This window comes from Rhinolophus ferrumequinum, chromosome 14, assembly GCF_004115265.2.
Source record: "Rhinolophus ferrumequinum isolate MPI-CBG mRhiFer1 chromosome 14, mRhiFer1_v1.p, whole genome shotgun sequence".
Taxonomy (NCBI): domain Eukaryota; kingdom Metazoa; phylum Chordata; class Mammalia; order Chiroptera; family Rhinolophidae; genus Rhinolophus; species Rhinolophus ferrumequinum.
The window spans coordinates 13,738,262-13,759,470 of NC_046297.1; the positions used below are offsets into that span (position 1 = coordinate 13,738,262).

The 21,209-nt window shown below is 37.7% G+C and overlaps 1 protein-coding gene across 2 annotated transcripts; it reads right to left on the reverse strand.

Annotated features, from left to right (window-relative positions):
• Positions 1-45: 45 nt before the first annotated feature.
• On the reverse strand, positions 46-21,172 carry LOC117033807 (tigger transposable element-derived protein 1-like). Of its 2 annotated transcripts, XR_004424953.1 has the most exons (3): positions 20,983-21,172; positions 15,361-15,853; positions 46-187 (listed from the first exon to the last, which is right to left on the reverse strand). XR_004424953.1 is itself a non-coding variant. In XM_033126132.1 (2 exons), the coding sequence occupies exons 1-2, from the start codon at positions 21,001-21,003 to the stop codon at positions 15,401-15,403; spliced, it is 474 nt and encodes a 157-aa protein (XP_032982023.1). In that variant the 5' UTR covers positions 21,004-21,172; the 3' UTR covers positions 14,313-15,400. The 2 variants fall into 2 exon arrangements, 1 of the variants encoding a protein (XP_032982023.1); XM_033126132.1 differs by lacking the exon at positions 46-187 and having other exon boundaries at positions 14,313-15,853.
• Between the last annotated feature and the right edge of the window lie 37 nt (positions 21,173-21,209).

Here is a 21,209-nt window from a genome sequence, read left to right on the forward strand (position 1 = left end):
GTATTTTTTTTCCTTAACACAATAGTTTTCTCGTTTTTTTTTTTTCCCTAGAGAAAATCAACTTTATACATGATGGAGGGCGAGACAATACTGTTGTTCAGAACATGGGTTGTGGAATACGACAGGCTCTTCTTTTGTTAACTTTGTATCACTGGGCAAGTTGATAAATCTTAGTTTATTTCTTCATCTGTAAAACAAAGATAATATCTCATTGGATTATAGTGAGGATTTAATGAAATTATGTATACAATGTCCTTAGCACTTGGTAAGCACTCAGTATTTGAAAGCTGTTATTAATATTAACTATTACTGCTACTACTACTATTACTACTACTACGTTAATGAGATAAATGTGTCCTGTGTAACCACAACTACTTAATATACTATTCTACATACTGGTATCAGAATTTTCAGATGAGAAGAATTTACAGAAGACATAAATTAGAATAAATAGAGGAAAGGAAGACTCACTGGGCAAGAAAACCCAAGAATATTTGTAAAGGTATGGGAAAAACATAATCTCTAAAAACTTTCTATCTAATACATAGAGTTGTTACAAATATATAATTAACATCACCAGTCTATTGGATAAGTGAAAAAAGATGAAAAAGCAGTTTAACAAGTATGTTATCAAACGGCCTACTTATTAGTTAATAAATGCAAGATGAAATAACGTTCAGGTCTCATATACCTTTCAAGGTTTCAAATGAAAAATGAAAAAAACGGGGACTGGAGATGACCCAGGAAGAAAGTATTGACCATGGAGCACAACACACCTGACTTCGCCTCTTACCAGCTCTGAGTGCAAATACGTTACCCTCTATCTCTGCACCTCAGTTTCCTTATTTGTACATACAAGACAGTAACCGCATCTGAGAGACTCATTGTGAGGATTAAATGAGAAAAGACATTTTCCCAGAGCACAACACCTGACTCAACAAAAGGTCTCATCATCCTCGTCATCATTGTCTTCATCATTGTTATTTATGTGCTGATGTTATTACAAGCAGAATTAGAAAGGGGGCTAGGAGTTCAGGAGATTCCTCAGAGCAATATGTAATAAAGTTATAAGGTTACATGTACACTTTAACCTGTTCCCATTTGTGGAAAGAAATTTTAAGGGGAAAAATATTACCTGATTAAATATGTTTAGAGCAATGCTAATTACGCACTTCAAATTTTGGGAACAACTTATTGCCCAGAAATGAGGGAGAGGTTAAGTAAACAAAGTATAGTAATAGAACATGTTAAATACAGAAGGAATATACAAAAGTCATAATTTTTCTATGAATGAGGAAGAACCAGTTCAAAAATATAATGGAACAATATCCCATTCATTATAACCACAACTATAAAATACCTAGAAATAAAATCAATAGAAATGTTCAAAACCCATTAAAACAAACTCTAATATCTTACTGAAGGACATACAAAGATGTTTTTAAGTGGAGAGTCACACCAAGATAAGAAGAAGCCTCAATATGTTTTAAAGCCAGTTCTCCTCCATATTGATCTGTACATTAAATGCAATTTTTATAAAAATCCCAATGGAATTTTTTAAATTTAAAAGTTAAGTTCCCTAGCTTATCTGGAAGAGTAAAGGTTTGAAAATAGTCAAGAAAGTTTTATAAAACAATTGTAACACAATAAGACTTAGCCTGCAAGACAGTAAAAGGAACAATAAAGCTATATAGTAAATAGGGTAGTGTGGTAGTGAAGAGGAAAAGATAATTAGATCAATGGAGTGAAAGAGAGTCCAGAAAATAACCCATATTCAGATTTATAGGCGTTCACACATGCTCAGTTAGCATCTCAAATAGGTGGGGGAACACTAGATTATTCAATATAAAAAATACAAGGCATAATTACTCATAAATTATGGGCGATTTGAAGATCTAAATGCACAAAACCAAAACAATAAAACTATTTGTAAAAAAAATATAGAAAAATATCTTTACAGACTTTGAGTAGGAAAGAACTTCCTTAGCCTGACACAAACCCTAGAAGCCATGATGAGTTGTTTAGATTATGTAAAGATTAAACACTGGTATAGAGCCCCCTGCCTTTCCTTATGTTTTTCTTTCTCCCCTAGGAATCCCAGGGGAGCAGTCGCATAGGGTGGGAGATAGGCGTTGGGAGGCCAGTAGAAGGAGTCAGGAAAGGGCACCCTGGAGTCTTTTGCTATCCTTCGCTTTGGTCCTGGGCATTGCTCCCTGCTCAAATAAGTACAGTGGATTTCCCACTTGGCGTTTTGATAAGTTTTTGGAACGTATTCCTAGTTCCTAGTATTCCTAATTTTAAATGAATTTAGGTGACATAAAAACTCATTGGTACCCTCCCCCAAACACCAACATAACTTCTAAATAGCAAGAGACCATAATGTTAAAAGATGAATGACAGAGAGAAAATATTTGCAACATGGGCAACAAAGGGTTATATTCAAATTATAAAGAGTTCTTTTAAAACAATAAGAAAAAGAGCCATAAAAACCACAAAACAGTCCAAAGATATGAATAGCCAATTCAGCGAGAAATAAATACAAATTTCCAATAAACAAATAAGCGTATGTTCAACCTCACAATAATCAGAGAAATGCAATTTAAAGCAAGAAGGCTTTTTTACTTATCAGCAGTGGTATACCAAGACGGAGTGCTCAATGTGAGTCGTCGGCAGGAAGGAGGGCAGGCACTAAAAGGGTGCATTGTGTGTAGAGAATTTTAAAAATAATAATAAAACATTTCATCATGCTCCAGTGATTCCAAAATATGTCACTGGTAAAATATTCTTCTCTACAGGAGCAGGCTGCTCCCACTGCCCCACCTCAGTAGGCCCCTGCCGACCAGAATAGAAAACTGTAAAAGATTAATAGCATCTTGTGTTAGTGTACGAGTATGCCCATACACTGTTGGTGGAAGTCTACAGCTTTTGGGGGTGGCAAACTGGAAAGTCTTAATCAACATTTTAAATGTGTTTCTTTTGACCCAGTAATTCCACTTCTTGGAATCCAGAGACCTGAAATATTCCTAAATGTGCCCAAAGATATACGTACCAAAAAAGTCACATAAACTTTGTGAAGGGGACAATATGGGGCACAGCTTAACTGTCAACCACTAGGAGAGTTGGTAAATAAATTATGGTACATGGCAGAATTCCCTCGAATGGTTGGGAGATTGGTTAGGTGACTCATCAGATCTCTTCCTACTCTTACAATTTTAGGCCCAGTTCATTCCAAACATTACCTAAAGGCTCCAGTATCTTTGGCTAGTGTCGGTCTGGCCTGGTCCTCTGTACACTAATCTGTTACAAGGACCAAGAGAGGGCAGCTGAAGCCACAGTAGGTAGCTGATGGAGAATTCAAGGATCCTGGCTCCCAATCCTGAGTTTTTCATCTCAAAGTAACTAATACTCACTATGTATCTCTTTCAAATGCCTCCTACTTCAGGGCCTGATCCAACAGACACACCCAGATTTACTCAAGCTACACTTTAAATTCAGTCTCATTTATTATCCCTAAGTCCCTATAAATTAAATAGGGTATGTCCATTTCACGAGAGAAAACTATGGCTCAGAAAAGTTAAATGGTTTCTCTAGCTTGTAAGTGAGAGAGCCAGGATTAAGCCCAGAATGAGGGAGCACAGCTTCACTGAAGATACTGCCTTTTGTTTTGTAGCAGTGAAATAACATTAAATGTCCAGTTTTCAGTAAATATGGTTTATGCTTGATTTGGAATTGTACCGTTGCTTTGAATCATCAAACTTATAAACAATTCAAAATGATTAACATTATATGAATATTTAAAAGTCCTTTTTCTTTAAATTGGCAATAAAGCATGCCCTACAAGCTGTTGAGACAACAAAGCCAAAAGAACTGGTGATCTAATTCTAGTTACTGCAGGTAATAAGACGCTCTTCTGCTCCACTAGTAACAGAAGCTAACGATAGCAAAGAAATCAAAGTCATTCCTTCTGGGAGACAGTCATTGAGGTGAGGAAAACACGGCTCCTGAGCATCCCTCAAGTGGAACCAAACTTGGCTTTTACTGAACTGACTACCTCCAGTTTAACTATTTTTAATTTTCTAATGTCTGAGGTGAAGAAGTCTGAGCTTAGCAAACCGAAGCATTGTCTTGTTTTTAAAAACATTTCAGAAACTGCTGTTTTCAGATTCTGTTAATTTAATAACAGTAGAAAAAAAATCACAGTGAGTAAGCATGTCAAGAACCTGAGAAGACTGAATGACAAAATTAAAACATTAAGCACAAAGACTTTTATTTAACAGCTTGTATCTGCATGCCAAGTGTGGTGAATGTTTATGGTTCACTGGACTGTGCTTATGCCAGACACTTCAAAGAACATTCCAGAGAGATGGCCTGACTTACTGGAAGTTTAAAGACTCAAACCCCTTATTTTGTCTTGGTGTTTTTCTGTTTTGTTCTGTTTTGTTTTTTTAAAGACTTTTTATTATGAAATATTTAGACATTTTACAGGAAAACTAATCCAGTTTCTACAACTCAATGACATATATTTTTTTTAATCAATTAAAAAAAAGAAAGAAAACGGGAAAAAAAGAGAAAAAAGCAGTGCCCTGGATTAAAAGACTTAAAAGGATCTAACAACTGAAGGTATTCTGTGGATCTTATTTAGATCCTGATTTGAACAAACCAACTATTAAAAGACATTTTTGAGACATCAAGGAAATTTGGCTATGGAATTGGTATTAGCTGCTGGCAATAAATATGGCTTTGTGATATGTAAGAAAATGGTCATATTTTAAAGATGGATCCTTACTATATGAAGGGACAAAACTGCATATTTGGGATTTGCTTTTAAACATTTCAGCAAAGGAAGAAAAAAAACATGAAGTAAATGTCAGCAAACTTAACAATCACTGACTAATTGAGTAATTCCCAAGGTAATGGGAATTTAGTGTACTCTTCTCTTTTTACGGAACTTTAAATTTTTCAAAATAAAGGTTTTACAAAATTCCCACAAAATTTAAATCGGGGTGGGGTTATGGTTGTAACTCCAGATCTTTCAGACCTGTGAAGAGTCTGTGATGGTCACCATGAACTATCTCAACAATTCTTTACAGATGAAGTTAGTTTAAGCCTGATTTATTTGCCATTGTGGTTTTAGTAAACTCTTTGAAAAGTTGGAAACACACTCTGAGGTCATCAAAAACCTTCATTTGCCAAAATTGCTCTGAATGGTATCCCTGCTTTCACTCTAGATCTTCTCTAGTCATTCTCTACCTAGCTGGAGTTACATTTAAAACGATAGATTCTGGTCATCTCTGCTTAAAGCCCTCAATAAATTCCAATTCCTAGACTAAAGTCAAAAGCTCTAACGTGGCTCATACAGCCCTCTGTGAGCTAGCCCCTGGGTCTCCCGCCTCCTCTTGGCCACTCACTATGCTCCCACCTCAGTGGCTTCTTTCAGCCCTTCGGGGCCAAGGTCTGTCCTGGCCCATGACCTTCCCCGAGCTGGTCACTCCTCTTGGAACAGCCTCCCCAGCGCTTCTTCACGTAACACCCCCCCCCCCATGCATTGTTTTCTCCCGTACAGAAGCAGTTCTTTTCTCTTTCAGCAATTTATTTGGGTTTGTTTGTTTCGTGTCTATTCCGCACCCCCCGCCCCGTTTCTCCATGCCTTCTATCTACCACTGTACAATCAACAATATCCAATTTTCATTGAATCAGTTAAGAAACATTTCTTCCCAAACTTCCAGTCTCTTAAGAATCATATGAATATTGAAATCTCATTTTGAAATAGCGGAAAGAAGGAAGTAGGTGAATATTATTCAAAAAGTTGGCTTATACGTCAGAGAATTAGGGTTGAAGGAGCAGGGGGCATTTGAGAGGAGAAATAACGGAGTGTAGCAAGTGATGATTAGATTGCAGAGCAAAACCTTACAAAAGGGAGCTGTCAACCCCCCCGGGATTCTCAGTGTGTTTGAATTCATGAACTTCCATTTCTGTGATGCCTTTTCCGCTCCGTCAGTGCCCTGACTTCCGTCCTAGTTTTCCACTGTGCAGTGAAACACAGCGCTCACTAACAAGAAGCATCAGGCGATGAGATCCAGACAAACGACCAGGATTTCTCACTCGCACGCCAGGGAGTGAGCTGGCAGAATACATGCAAATATGTACAGATCCACACAATCACAGGGAGCTTTTAACACACTTGTCTAAAAATCGAGAGCTCAAATGTACAGAATTTGAGCAAGAGAGTTAAATTTGGGCTAGTGGACTTATATATAACTGTACACCATGTGATTATTTCTAAAATTTAACACTATATGGTACTTATAGTGTTACTATTGTGAGTGCTTTACAGCTATTGGCTTATTTGAAGAATTAAAGAGCACACATTTTTTCTCACGCTATATGGAACATTTGTAAAAGTGACCGTGTACTGAGTCGCAAAGTGAATCTCAACAAATAATGAAAATTCAATAACTATAGATATAGTCATATGCAGTAAAAGGACAAAAACATGTAAAACAGGGCCGGCCTGGTGGCTCAGGCACAGCTCCATGCGCTTAACTCCTAAGGCTGCCGGTTCAATTCCCACATGGGCCAGTGGGCTCTCAACCACAAGGTTGCCAGTTCAACTCCTCGAGTCCCGCAAGGGATGGTGGGCAGCGCCCCCTGCAACAAAGATTGAACACGGCAGCTTGAGCTGAGCTGCCGCTGAGCTCCCGGATGGCTCAGTTGGTTGGAGTGCAACCTTGTGGTCCTCTCAAACACAACCTTGGTCCTCTCAAACACAAGGTTGCCGGTTTGACTTCCGCAAGGGATGGTGGGCTGCGCCCCCTGCAACTAGCAACGGCAACTGGACCTGGAGCTGAGCTGCACCCTCCACAACTAAGACTAAAAGGACAACAACTTGAAGCTGAATGACACCCTCCACAACTAAGATTGAAAGGACAACTTGACTTGGAAAAAATTCATGGAAGTACACACTGTTCCCCCAATAAAGTCCTGTTCCCCTTCTCCAATAAAATCTTTAAAAAAAAAAAGAAAAAGCCATGTAAAACAGCAAGTTTCCTGAAAAAGGCCAGGGGAAGCAGGGAGGAAGAGAAAGGAATGGATGAAGTGAGGAAGTTTTAGCTATACCTATTTTTTTGTTTATTTGAGAGGAAGGAAGAAAGGAAGGGAGGAAGGAGAGAAGGAAGGGAAATTTCTCTTAAATGGTCCAGAAAAAAATAATCTGCGTATGTAATAGAGACAAGGATAAACAAATATAGTAAAATACTGACATTTGGGAAACTGTGAAGGGTGTATGGAATTCTTTGTAACATTTTTTTGAATTTTTCTAAAAGTCTGAAATTAAGTTAAACATTTTTTAAAGTTACAGCAATTATGGCAATCTCAATTTATGGGTAAATGAGTGTCACATGATCTTTACATTTTAACCATTTCATAATTAAAAGATTAAAAAGCAAAATTTGCAATCAAGCACAGCAAACCATTTTATAAGGGTAACCTCTAGTATCAGAAGAGCTGAGGCTGTTGTTCGTTCACCCACAGAAGCCTGCCTTTCAGTGAACTAAAACAAGGTGCTCGCAGGACCTCTGCAAGCAGAGGGCGTCTAGAGCTCAGTCCTCACTGGCCCTGGAGCCGGTGGCCCTGTGGCAGGAAATGACCTGCCCAACTTTTCAGCCCTGACTCCGCATCTTATTTATCTACATTTGGCAGTTTTTCTCTAAGACAAGATAAATAGATTAATAAACATTAAAACACACATAAAAAAGGAGGTGGGCTGGGTAAAAATGGTGAAGGGATTAGGAAGTACAAAGTGGCAGCTACAAAATAGCCATGGGGATGTGAAACACAGCCTAGGGAATATGGTCAATAATAGCTTAATAATTATGCATGGTGCCAGGTGGGTCCTACTAGATCTAGGGGGGAATCACTTCGTTAGTTATATAAATGTCTAACCACTATGCTGTACACCTGAAACTAATATAATGAATGTCAACTGTAATTGAAAAATGAAAAAAAAATTTTAAACACATAAAATTGTTTATCCATTATTCAGTTTCTATGCAAGTATGCTAACGTCATTCAGTTGGTATTTATAGGATGCACGCTGTAAACAAAGTACTGAAGCACTGGGTATAGTAGAAAAATATAACAATAAATATAAGGCCTGGCCAAATGCTCACCCAAACTCACAATCTGACAGAGAAAGGAAAGGTACAATCGCCTACCAGTACGCGTACCAGAGGTTTTACCATCCACTTTCATTTTTGCTGCCTCATCTCATTTTCATACCAATTCTGTGAAACAGCATTCATTATTCCTATTTTATAGATGAAGAAGCCCAGAGAAGCTATTAACTAGCCCATAATGACACAACTACTAAGTGATAAAGCCAGTTTGTCTCAGGTTTGTCTGACTCCAAAGTCCATGCTCTTTCCACATCACCATATTTGTAAAAGTCACAAAAACATAAATACCATAAAATTCCACTTACTCAACACTCTTGGGTATGACTCATGCTGGACAGATGAGTAAGTGAAAGGCTATCCTCTAGGAAACATTGTTCAAAACCTTCCAAGTTTAGAGAATACTCCAAAAGCCTCTGGAGAAGCAGCTTTTCCTCCCTGCATTTCTTTTCTCCCTTGGACTTCTGGCATTTGAACCCCAGCAGACACTCTCCCCCTAAAACGCCAGCAGAAGACAGCCAAAGATCCCTTTTCCCGTTTTGCTCCCTCAACACACAAATCAGATAGTCTGACAATTCAGAAATAATTTTAGTACATACTAAGGGAAAACAAAATAGGAAATATTTACAGAAAATACAATCAGCATAAAAACAGCTGGGTTTCCAAAGCAGTTTTCTGATACCGGCTTGGTCACTCACCCAATCCTGAATATTAAAACACTGTCCCTTGGTCCTAAAGGGTGGCGTGACTCTGCAGGCCTGTTTCTTATCTCATTCCTCAGCATTTTGCTATCTCCTGGCCAGATGGCTTTCAATATTTATCTTGTCCTTAGTCCTAAAAATGGATCTAATGATTCCTTCCACTGCTTCCATATGTAACCTCCCCGAATTTTAGATTCCTCATCTGTACAAAAAGGGAATAAAAATATCTAACTCACAGAGATCAAACGGGGAGATCATAGGACATAGTAAGAACTCTTATTTTTCTTCTCTTTCCTCGTCTTGGAATATGTGCATCATCATCCTGACAATTAGAGCTAATGATCGAGCCCTTACTATAGTATGTCCCAGCCACTGTTCTGTATGTATTAACTAATTTAATCATCACCACCACAATCTTATGAGGTAAGTACAATGACTCTCATTTTATGAAGACACTGAGGCACCAAGAGGACAAACAAGTCACCCAAGTTCAAAAGCTGGGACTCAATCCAGCCAGCGGGGCCCCAGAACCAGCGCTTCTGACCACCATGCCACACCAGCTACAAAATGGACGCTTCTGTGTTGAAAGTCAGCCATCCAGACCTACATCCCTCCACTCAGGCTGTCTTTCTGGTCCGTCTCCAACTCCATCCAGGGCCTGTAAGTTGACATTAGAGCAAGTGATAGATTCGAGGGAACAAGTATGTCTAATCATACACAGAAATATAATTTAGAATTAAAGGTGCAGCTACTTTATAATCTTCAGTATTGTTTGAATTCTTAGAGCAGGCATTTAATACTTCCAAAATCAATTTAAGAATGTATAAAGGCAGATTCATTTGGGGGAAAACAATGACCACGCATAAGCAACTTTGAAAAGGAAGAGATTGCCTATGGGAGGGAGTTTTTTGTTTGTTGTCAGTTAAATTGTTTAAAACAGTAACTTCTCAGTAAACAGTGAATATTTTCCCACATGATTAGAACAGTGATGAAGAACAAGGATTAAGAGCAAACATGGGCTGAATTCCAGCAACGCGGCTTTACTAGCTGTTTGAACTTTACTTCTATGTTTTCTCATCTATAAATGGGAATAATAACACCTAGCATCTAGGGATATTGTTAGACTTAAAATAAGACAATATAATTAAGGCATGTGGCATGGTATATGTTTTCTTTTCACAACATCACTGAAATAGCTGAAGAGTATCCTGTCTTATGGTTGTGCCAAGGATTCATTTAACTAGCCCCACATCGTTAAACATTTGGATCATTTTCAATACTATCAATATACATTTTTTCATGCATTTCTTGTTATTTCTTTAGGGTTAAATCCTAAAAGTGTTTCAGGGGATCAAAGAATATCAACATTGTAAGCTTGTGACACACATTAACAAATTATTGACCAATACTACGTAGTTTTACCAAGTTAATCTTCTCCACATTGAAGGTATTTAGTCAACTCTTGATAATAATGGACATTATTCTAAAGAAATAAGCTAATTTTACAGGCCCCCAAACACCCCATGTTGTTATTTTACTTATTTAGGAGATGTTTCAATTTTTTTTTGTTATATTATAAAGCTGTTAGGCTCCATAAATTAAAATAGGAGATTGATAGAAAAATAGAAAAATAATTGGAACTGGTAAAAATTTTAATGTAGCATATTACAGATGCGGTATGTCAACTCATTTATGTGGGGATTAATTTTCCCAGTGGTTTTCAAAGTACTCTCTGGAGCATCTCCTGTGGGGAGGGTGGGAATAGGGGCAAGGGATGCTGGCAGGTTGAAATAACTCTCATCTTGCCCCATTTCAACCACAATTATCTGTTTTACATATTGAACTTTTGGTACGTTGATCTGAAGGGTCCTGGACCTGAAAACAAAACCAAAGCCACATTTGATGCAAGGCTTTGGGACAACTGGTATTTTGCAATACAAAACAAATAAGTTGAATCTCTCCCTCCCATCACATACAAAAATATTTATCAGCTGGATTTAAACATTAAAAGGAAAAAAAACCTCCCTAAACTCCCAGAAAATATGGGCATGCATTAATTCCCTTTCAAGCACACTGATAAAACTAGAGATCAGAATGAGACACTATTTGTTTGAGTTGTTTTCTTCCTAAAATATGTGCCTCTGACACAGATTCAAAATGTTTTTGTGGCCAAAGAAGTGTGGAAATGCTACATATCAATAATAGTGCCAAGAGGTAGCTTAGGGCTCTACACATCCGCATTATGTCTATTAGCATCCCCTGATCACCCCAAAATACTCTAAATAAAACTATACAAAACAAACGTAACTGAGGAACATATCCTAGTATCTTATGCTGCAAGCAGATGCTTGAGACTAAGCCCTTGCTCTCCCAGCCTTGTAGTGACGACCTTCTGGAGTCGTCACTGCTGCTCTCTGGAAAAAGTCACAATGTCATCAGCATAGAAAGGCTCTGAGAAGTCCTGCTGTAGAAGAAGAAGAAAACTAACTTACTCATCATTTCCTAATTTGACTATTGAATCCTTCCCTCAATATGATACCTATTAATATCCATAGAATTCATGGAGCACAACTTAGCAAATACCAGGATATATGAAAATTAGTATTTGAATAGGAAAATGCTGGATGAGAGGTGTCCTGTCCATTTACTGCTATTTTGCCAATGCTCAACTTGAGGCACTCTCTGATGTGATCTGCTGACACCTAGTGCCAATGTGTTACTTTAGCACAAACACATAATTCCCTACAATATATTGCAGCCCACTTAAATAAAAACTCCTGCTTGCAGACTGCCTTGAATTTAAATTCCTGTACGAAGTGTGATTAAAAAAAATACAGTGAATGTTTAAATTTAAAAAAATTATTACATTAAAAGACATATTGCCCTTAATCCCCCTCAAAATACGCCCCCTCACTTCGAACACACTTATCCCCTTGTTCTTGCCACTTTCTGAAGCAGTTCTGGAAGTCCTCTTTCATTTAGTTGCGCTGTTATGGCTGCCGCGATGTCCTGAATCGATTCAAAACATTTCCCTTTCATGGTCATTTTTGACTTTGGAGAAGAGCCAGAAGTCGCACAGTGCCAGATCTGGTGAATAAGGTGGATAAGGACACACCGTAATGTTGACAGAAATTGCCATACCAGAAGCGATGTGTGACATGGAGCCTTTCCATTGTGATCACAAAATGTGGTGAATGCTGCTGCTGAATGCCATCCAATGGAAAGACAGGGATCTTCAATATGGGAAGAGGCGTGTTGAACTTGTGTGACAAGTTTCAACATGTTTGGTGCAACCAGTCAGGTGTGAGCTACGGTTGAGAGGTGTGGCTGAAAGTGTGCCGTAAATCATCCTCCATCACAACACTCCATTATCACCCCTCGCTTCTGATATACGGCAATCTCTGTCAAATAAAAATATTACCGTGTGTCCTTATCCACCTTATTCACTGGATCTGGCACCATGTGACTTCTGGCTCTTCCCCAAAGTCAAAAATGACCATGAAAGGAAAATGTTTTGAATTGATTCAGGACATGGAGGCAGTTATGACAGCGCAACTAAAGACTCACAAAAGAGGACTTCCAGAACTGCTTCAGAAAGTGGCAAGAACGATGGGATGCTTTGAAGCGAGGGGGAGTAATTTGAGAGGGATTAATGTGTCTTTTACTGTAATATATATATTTTTAACATTCACTGTATTGTTTGATCACACCTCGTACATCATCATGATGCATGTATATCTTGGAATACTATGAAACGTTTATGTAAACGATCCACAGGGCTAAAAAAGTATGCTGCATGTAATTTTTCTCTTCTCTCACCTGTTAAAATGTCTGATGAAACTACATGGGAAAAATGTGTCAAGTGCTAATTGTTCTGACTTTTTTGTCACACACATGAAAGGAACTAAATTAGACTGTATTTGGGATAGAGCTCGATGGTTCAGAGAGAGGTCAGACTGTTGTACAGAAATTCAAGATTGTTACTGGAATAAAAATACAACAGGTGTTATTTTAAGAATTAACTAATTTCTTTTAGTTAATTCTTGAACTTTCTTTTACCCTGAAAGTACCTCTTGGGCTCTAAATAATGGGAAAAAAGAAGGAAAAGACAAAGGTAATACAATTGCAGTCATAAGCATTCTCTTGCTCCAAGGACAGTGGCTATTCAGTTCAGCCATTTAAAATTAATGTTAATTTGAATTGTAAAATGTTAGGTTTATGAGCATTAAGATTCAACTTCTGATCTATGTTAAGTATGACTCTATATGTTTAATAACGTCAATGGAAATGTTATCTGTTTGCACAAATACATTGTATTAGTAACGTCCACGTTTTTTTGCTGCTAGTTTGAAATAATCAGATCTTATATTTTAGTAAAAACTTCTGGTGCTACAAAATCCTGGAAAGTCAATTTTTGAGTATCACTTGATAATTCTATAAAGCAGTCTCATTCACTATAAGACACGGTATTTTTGAGTATGTGAAATCTGAATTAAATAGTATCTAATCTGTTTCTGGGAACCAAAAAACAATTTCTCACTATGCATTTATTAGTTCACATACAACTATTAATTTGTTATGAAATATATCTATATATATAATGTCTTGTGCAATTTCCATTTCTAACTGGAATGTGACACTCACAGCTAAAGTGCTGGTACTTATGAGTTTGGCATGTCCAAGCTACTGTGTGACGTGATGACTCAACTCTCTATCAAAGTTACCGTGAAATCTTTATCCATATATTTTTGTTTGTGGATTTTCTATGAATATATGCTTGGATCTCAGGCTGAGAAACACTACCATGGATGATAGCCATTCATTCATTCATTCATTCATTCATTCAACAATATTTATTGAGGCTACTGTGTGCCTGGCAGAGGGAATCCAACAATCAACTGCCTGCCTGCCTTATGAACAGCCTTACAGTCTGAGGAGGACAACAGACAAGTAATGATATAATTTCAGACAGGGATTAGTGCTGTGAAGAAAGTGAGCAGGATAAGGGAATGGAAGGTGAAAAGAACAAAGGTACTGTTTTAGAAAGGCTGGCAGCAATGGCATCATGTCTGACATGTGAGCAGACACCTAAATGAGTATTATTTGTGGAAGAGTTTTCCAGGCAGAAGAGCAAGTGCAAAGGCCCTGAGACAGTAATGTACTTGGAACGTTTGAGGACCATTCAGGTTACTGTGGCTGAAACATGAGCCAGGAAAATAATGTCAGAGAAGTAGCCAGGACCCAGATCACACAGGGTCCTGTAATGCAGTCATGACTTTGGTGGTTCTTCGGAAAAAAATGGGATTGCAGAAGGCCTGCTTTAGATAGATGTGAGATGGAACTACTGTCTCAAAACTCAACTCTTTTTTTTCTTCTTTTAAAATCAACTTTATTGAGGTATAATTAACATACAAGAAACATACCCATTTTAAAAGGACAGTCAGATGAGTTTTGGCAAATGTATATATCCATGTCACCATCATAATCAAGATAAAGAATATTTCCATCATCCCCAAAAGTTCCATTGTTACCTTTTGCAGTCAGTGTCTATCCCCTGACCCGCCACGAGTTAGGACTCACTGGAATTTGGGGACTTACTATTTTTAATGTGCATTTTGAGGACCTAGACATGTGCTGTCCAATATAGTAGCCACCAGCCATATGTGGCTACTAAAATTTAAATAAAATGAACAATTCAGTTTCTCAGTTGCACTACCCACATTTCAAGTGCCCAGTAGCAAGATGTGGCTCGTGGTTGTCATATTGGACAGGACATGCATAGGGCTCTTCCATCACCGCAGACAGTTCTATTGGGCAATGCTGAGATGTTACCTTAGTGGAATTTGACCTTCACCACATGGAGGTAGGCCACGTAGCATGGAAACTGAGTAAGCCTTACAAGTCTCATTACCTAGCTTTACATTACTATCTGTGTTTATTACCTTTACCACCAAGTAATTAAGAAAGCCCTTCGGTGTGGAAGGGGGAGGAGTGTTCACTGGGGTACTATGATAATGGCAACAATAACTATGGAGTTGTTCACTACATAGAAATCCTTCCTCCATTACTAACTTTAAAGGAAATCCTACTTTTATGTAGGGAAATGGTAATTTCCCTTATAAATCATAAAGCACAATTTTAAGTAAAATATAAATCACAGTCTTACTAAATCTATGATATGTTTTTCCTTTTTGGAAGGGGGGATTCTAAAGCAAATATGGTAGCATATTAATATCTGTTAAACCTAGTACTGGATGCATGAATATTTTTTATATTATTTTTCTGTACATTTTTGAGCACTTGAAATATTTTACAGGCATATCTCAGAGATATTGTAAGTTCCTTTCCAGACCATCACAATCAACAAGTATCGCAATGAAGCAAGTCACACAAATTTTTTGGTTTTCCAGTGCATGTAGAAATTACGTTTATACTATACTGTTGTCTATTAAGTGTGCAATAGCATTATGTCTAAAAAATATACATACCTTAATTTAAAAATACTTTATTACTAAACAATGCTAACCATCACTTGAGCCTCCAGTGAGCTGTAATCTTTTTTCCTGGTGGAGGGTCCTGCCTTGATGTTGATGGCTGCTGACTGATCAGGATTGTGACTGTGGAAGGTTGCGGTGGCTGTGGCAATTTCTTAAAATAAGACAACAATGAAGTTTGTTGCATCAGTTGATTCTTCCCCCCACGAGGGATTTCTCTGTAGCACGCAATACTGTTTGACCACATTTTACCCACAGAACTTCTTTCAAAATTGGAGTTAATCCTTTTAAACAGTGCTGCTGCTTTACCAACTAAGGTTATGTAATATTCTAAATCTTTTGCTGTCATTTCAACAATCTTCACAGCATCTTCACTGGAAGTAAACACAGAGACACAAAGTGAGCCCATGCTGTTACAAAAACGGCATCCATAGAATTGCTCCACGCAGGGTTGCCACAAACCTTCAATTTGTAAAAAACTCAGTATCTGCGAAGCACAATAAAGCAAAAGGCAATAAAATAAGGTATGATAGTAAAATAAAAAAATAGGCTTTTATTTTCAATGTTGGACAAAAATGTTTAATATTATCAAGACTGTTCTTCATGTGATTAAACAATACAGGTAAAAGACAGTGTGCAGTATAGTACAGCATAACGGTCAGGATGGCAAAAGAGTCAGTATAGCAAAATGGTTAAGTGTATAGGCTCCGGAGGCAGGTTGCTTGGGTTTTTAATCCTAATTATGCCATTTACTAGCAATGAAACACTCAGCAACTTAAACCTCGCTGTACCTCAGTTTTCTCATCTGTAAAATAAGAATGATAATAATAGTACCTGGCTCATAAGGATATTATAAGGATTAAGTGAATACATGTAAAGACCCTGGTGCACAGATGCTCAATAAGTGTTAATAGTTACGATGATGATACAATTTTTGTTTCTTTAAAAACTATACTTTTTTTAGGAAAAAAATTCTAAGATCCATCAAAAATGTTAACCGCAACCTCTAACTGGTAACAGACTAATTTTAATTTTCTTTTCACTTATTTGCTAAACATTCTACATTAAGCAACTCCTTTTGTACTTAAAACAAGAGAAACACAGAAACAAAATCTTGGCTTAAGCCCTTCCCCCAAAGTGCCCTATAGCCTGGTAAGCAATGATTTTTCAAAGTGTGATCCTTGGACCAGCACCAGCAAGCAGTACCAGAGAACTTGCTAGAAATGCAAATTCTCAGGCTTCCCTCCAGATACACTCATTCTGGGGTGGAGCCCAGAAATGTCTTTTAGCCTTACATTTGATTCTGAAGCTTAGTGAAGGTGAAGAACTACTGTGCTAAGGCATAACTTCTAGCTCTTGTACTTGACCTTTCTCACCTTTATATAATGATAAATACTGCCAATCATTCTTCCTCAAATACTCTGCAATTTTTGTTCATGAAGTCCTCTTCCACCCTTCGTTATATCTTCTCCATGAGCCTTTTGAGAATAGTTCCTCTCTGTCCCCAGTTACTGCCTGATACAGAAAACGCAAATGCTTTCTAGAGCCAGGCAGGTAATTTGTGTCAAAGGGGCCTGGTATACAATCTTAAAGAGTGAAGTGCTGGCCACTGCCCAAAGATATTCACATTAAAAAAACAGTTAAATTGCTGCTGGCCAAAAAAAAAATACATCTAAGCCAACTTTGGCCACTGGCCCCCAGTTTGCACTCACTTTTGGGCTAATTGTCTCTCAAATCACTAAGCAGCTGTGAGGTAGAAAGAGTGGGGGCTGAACGTGGAAGCAAACCCTGCTTTGAAGCCCAGCTCTGCTACCTGCTAATAATCATAATGTTAACCTTTCAGAGTTACATCTTCTCATCTGCATAAGAACAATACTACCTATCTCACAGCATTGTTTTAAAGATTAAGATAATATACCCAAAAGCACCTGCCCTATTAGAATAAACCCCTCCGTACATTTTTCATAGTATTTCATACTTATTTTCCTGCATTGTTTTGATGGGCTACATGCTTTACTAGACTTGTATTTACGAACAGTTTAGATTAGCCTATTTCTTCTATTAGACTCTGAGCTCCTCTGGGATAGGATGGCCTTCTGCATCCCTTTAAATTCCTATATTTACTTTAGTAATTAAGTCCCTCCCACACCCATTCCCAAGCTTCAAAATAAGCTTGTGACTCGACATGTCATCATCCAGGATAGATATCTGGAGTAACATAGTCAACTCTTAGTACGGATGTACACTTCATGGGAGAAAGTGTGTGGCTTACTTAAACCAATCCCCAAAGTTATGATTCCCTTCCTTTTCTAATATAAAAGAGAAAAAACAATGACGGTTGCTCTGTTGTGAAGTGGATGCTTTTCGCATTTACATTAAGTATATGCCTTTAGCTTTTGCATTTACCAGGTTTGTTAAAAGCAATACAGGAAATTTAGAAGTGCCATACTAGAAATTATGGGGGAAAAAAGCAAAACAGGCTTCAGTTTTAATTGAATTTTGGCAATTCATATACAAGGATGATGGTGGTAGAAGAGTTATATATCGGAGCAGCTAACATAGTAGGTGCCCAGCTCATATTTCCCATCTGGAATACTGAGATAAGAACAAGAACTATTATGTATTCCACAAAGATCTTGTGAAAGTTATGAAGCAATTAAGATCATGGAATTTTGGGGGAAGAGGAAGGAAGCATGTGTATCTCTTATAAGTAGGTTAGAAGCTTTTAGCACTCCTATGTCCTATAAGACACAGTATGCTCTATTTTGTCCTAACAAAATTTCGTTTTTTTACTTTATAGGTATACATGCCTTCAAGGTACCTGTAAAGAATTCATTCACATATTGAACTTGGCATGGTTAATATTATTGCCCCTTTCTTTATGTTAGCTTTCTTATTTTCTGAACTTTGACTGCACCTACAGATTCATTAAATTAGTGCCTTTCAGGTTAAATGATCTAATTTAACTCTAGAACTGCTTGAAAACTTACCTTTTCCTCCTGCCTCCATTAACAATGCTCATACCAGGGTATTTCTATTTTTTCCCTCAAAAGTAGAATCCTTAAAACTAGGAGAACTATGGTAATAAATGGGCTTAAATATCAAATTTAGTTTGGGAAGAATGTTTCTAACTAATCAAGGTTCCATATGGGGAAATAAGCACTGGATCAGTCAAGTGGATTATACTTGACAAGCCAGAGAAACGCTGCCCATTTTTTCAGTAGTGTGGGGAATGGTTATTTTGTCAAGGTACGATTCAGAATGACAGATTCAGGTGCAATTTAAAAAATCTATTTCACTGTTCATATGTATCTCTACTAAGGAAAATTTGGCTTGGTGATGTTAAGACATAAAGGTGCAGACAGTGTTAGAATTGTACCCCGCTTGCTGTCAGCTTTCATAATTCAATTCTTTGGGTTCTGTATAAGAAAAATAAAATTTCACTGCAGATGCAACTTCTCAGTCATGGTAAAAAACAATTTCCACTTAAAGGGCATATGCAGTTTCTCAACATATAAACACTCAATTAAAAAAATCAGTTCCAAGACCACATATGCAGTTACCACCAAACTATTATCAAAACAGAAATAAACAACTTTTGCTGCATGAATTCTTTAAGAAAAACTTTCTTAAAAATTAGCCCCTTCAAGATAAGTAACATTACCTATCTTGTTTGAAGGTAACATTATTTTTTACATGGGCGAAGTAGAACTGGGCGAGAAAATAATTAACATTTGAAGGATTTCCAAGCGTATTTCAAAACATCTCTTCCAAACAGCATTTATTTTGAAGAACATTATAGATAATTAGGTGAAAGTCAGTACTAATACCCTTTAGGAGTGTCTATCTTACAGATGGTTCATTTCAAGCATCAAATTCTATTTACTCAAAAAATCTAAACAGGTAAAAATTTCCTTTGGCAGCTACAGAAGACACATGATCTAGATTGCACTGATGTATCTATCTTGTGCCAAATGTTTCAGAAATTTTGAGGAAGTTCACTTATCTAAGATTTGAAAGCAAGACTTTCCAGAATAAGTGAAAAGGGTTGATTGTACAATGATAATTAAAATAATACTAGTTTCCACTTAACGTATGAATGTGTTTTGCATGAAAAGGCAGTTTCCCAGCATATAAGTAATAAAATAAAGCTCTTTCAAGGGTACACATTCTTACAACCCGAGTCACTATGAGATCCAGAGGCCTAACAAAAGGTCTGATCTTAATAGCTTTTTTTTTTTTTTGTAGAGGAAATAGTGTAAAAAGCACTCACTGAGTCTGAGATACACCTGTGATTTGCCTTGAACAAGTCATTTAATTCCTTTTAGTCTGTTTCTACAACTGTAAATGGAGTTAACCATACCTGGTAAAGGTATCACAGGACTGGTGTGAGGATCAGATGATATATGGGAACATATAATGTACAACTATGGGAAGGAAGAAAGGGGCTACACACTAAAGCTGACAAACCAGAGACCAAGGTAATCACACAGGGTGGTCTGAATGCAAAAATTCCTCACTAAAAGCAGGTCATGGTGGGTAGTCTCGTCGTAGGCCTGTAGCTTCATTTGACAAAAGTCAATCCTTACCTTTGAAATTGCTTATTATCTTTGTGCATCTAAGATAATATACCTTTGAAATGTCCGAGTAATTTTCTTTTCCAGACCCCTCCAAGGCACAACCACCACCAGCACCAGAACACAAAACCACATTGTTATTTTGTTGCCCACATACCATCGCTATGTGCTGTAAATGTTAACTATACTGTACCCACCAATGTAAAAGAAGCATGTGTCTGTTTTACTTTTTATTCAATCTCAGAGCTTTCCCCTCTTTGCTTTCTCCTGCCCCCTTAATCTACCACCAATGAATTTCACGTAACCCTCCTTACATCTCCTCTTTTGAGTCTAATGTATAAAATAATCTGCAAAACTGCCATTTTCTGGAGCATTATCTCAATCCACTGAGATTTTTGCTTCCCGGCAGTTGTTATCAGTTTGGCTCAAATAAACTCTTATAAGTCATTTTCTTAGGCTGGACATTCTTTCATCAACTATAATAGTAACCAGAAGGTAGTTACTAATTTATTAATACCAGCCTAACCTTTCCTGCCTACGCCCCTAATCTGTAAAATGGGTATAGATCTAGGTCTGAATGCCTATCCAGTCACTTAATAACTGCCTGAACTTAAGCAAGTCATTTCCTTTCTGACCGTGTTTCCTAACAAGATTATTATGAAGAACAAATGATACCCTGTATATATATTCTGTGACAAGCATAAATTAAGAACCTAATAAATGAATGACTGCTATTACTCTCTGAGGGGAGGAGGTATTGTGTTGTGAACTGCAAAAAAGTACAGGGGACAAGGAAACAAATGGCGCCTCAGTGACCCTGAGTAGAGAGGAAAATAAGGCAGAAAACGGGGCTCAGGCGCCTCAGTGACTTTAAAAAGCGGGAGGAATGAAAATAGAAAAGTGTGGCAGAAAAAAAGACCTTAACAAACACTCCGATAATCAATTCACTATTTTACCCCTTTTCTTACGACCACCAGCCTAAAGACCATTTCTCTCAACTTCCCAGCCCGCCATATCTCTGGACATTTTTTTACTGTACCTTCTTCAGAGAGCCTTTCATTTCCCTCCCCTTCTAGAAGTCGTGAAGTTCGGACCTTCTGCTTCCGACACCCATTCCCTTTAACTCAGCATCTTACCAAGCTTCCCCGTATCCTTCCCTCAGCCTAAGGGGAAGTGAAGCTTGACGCACCGCAGTGCATCCTAGGAAAGATGGTCTCTCACACTCTTTTGCTTGGGCCCCGGAATGGGGAAGACGGCAAAGCCGAC

Excerpts from the sequence above, each read along its gene's own strand:
- LOC117033807 (XM_033126132.1), bottom strand. The coding sequence starts at position 21,003 with ATGAAAGGCTCTCTGAAGAAG. Across the intron at positions 15,854-20,982 it reads TGAAAGGCTCTCTGAAGAAG|ATACTGAGTTTTTTACAAAT; the intron begins GTACAGTAAAAA and ends TGTGCTTCGCAG.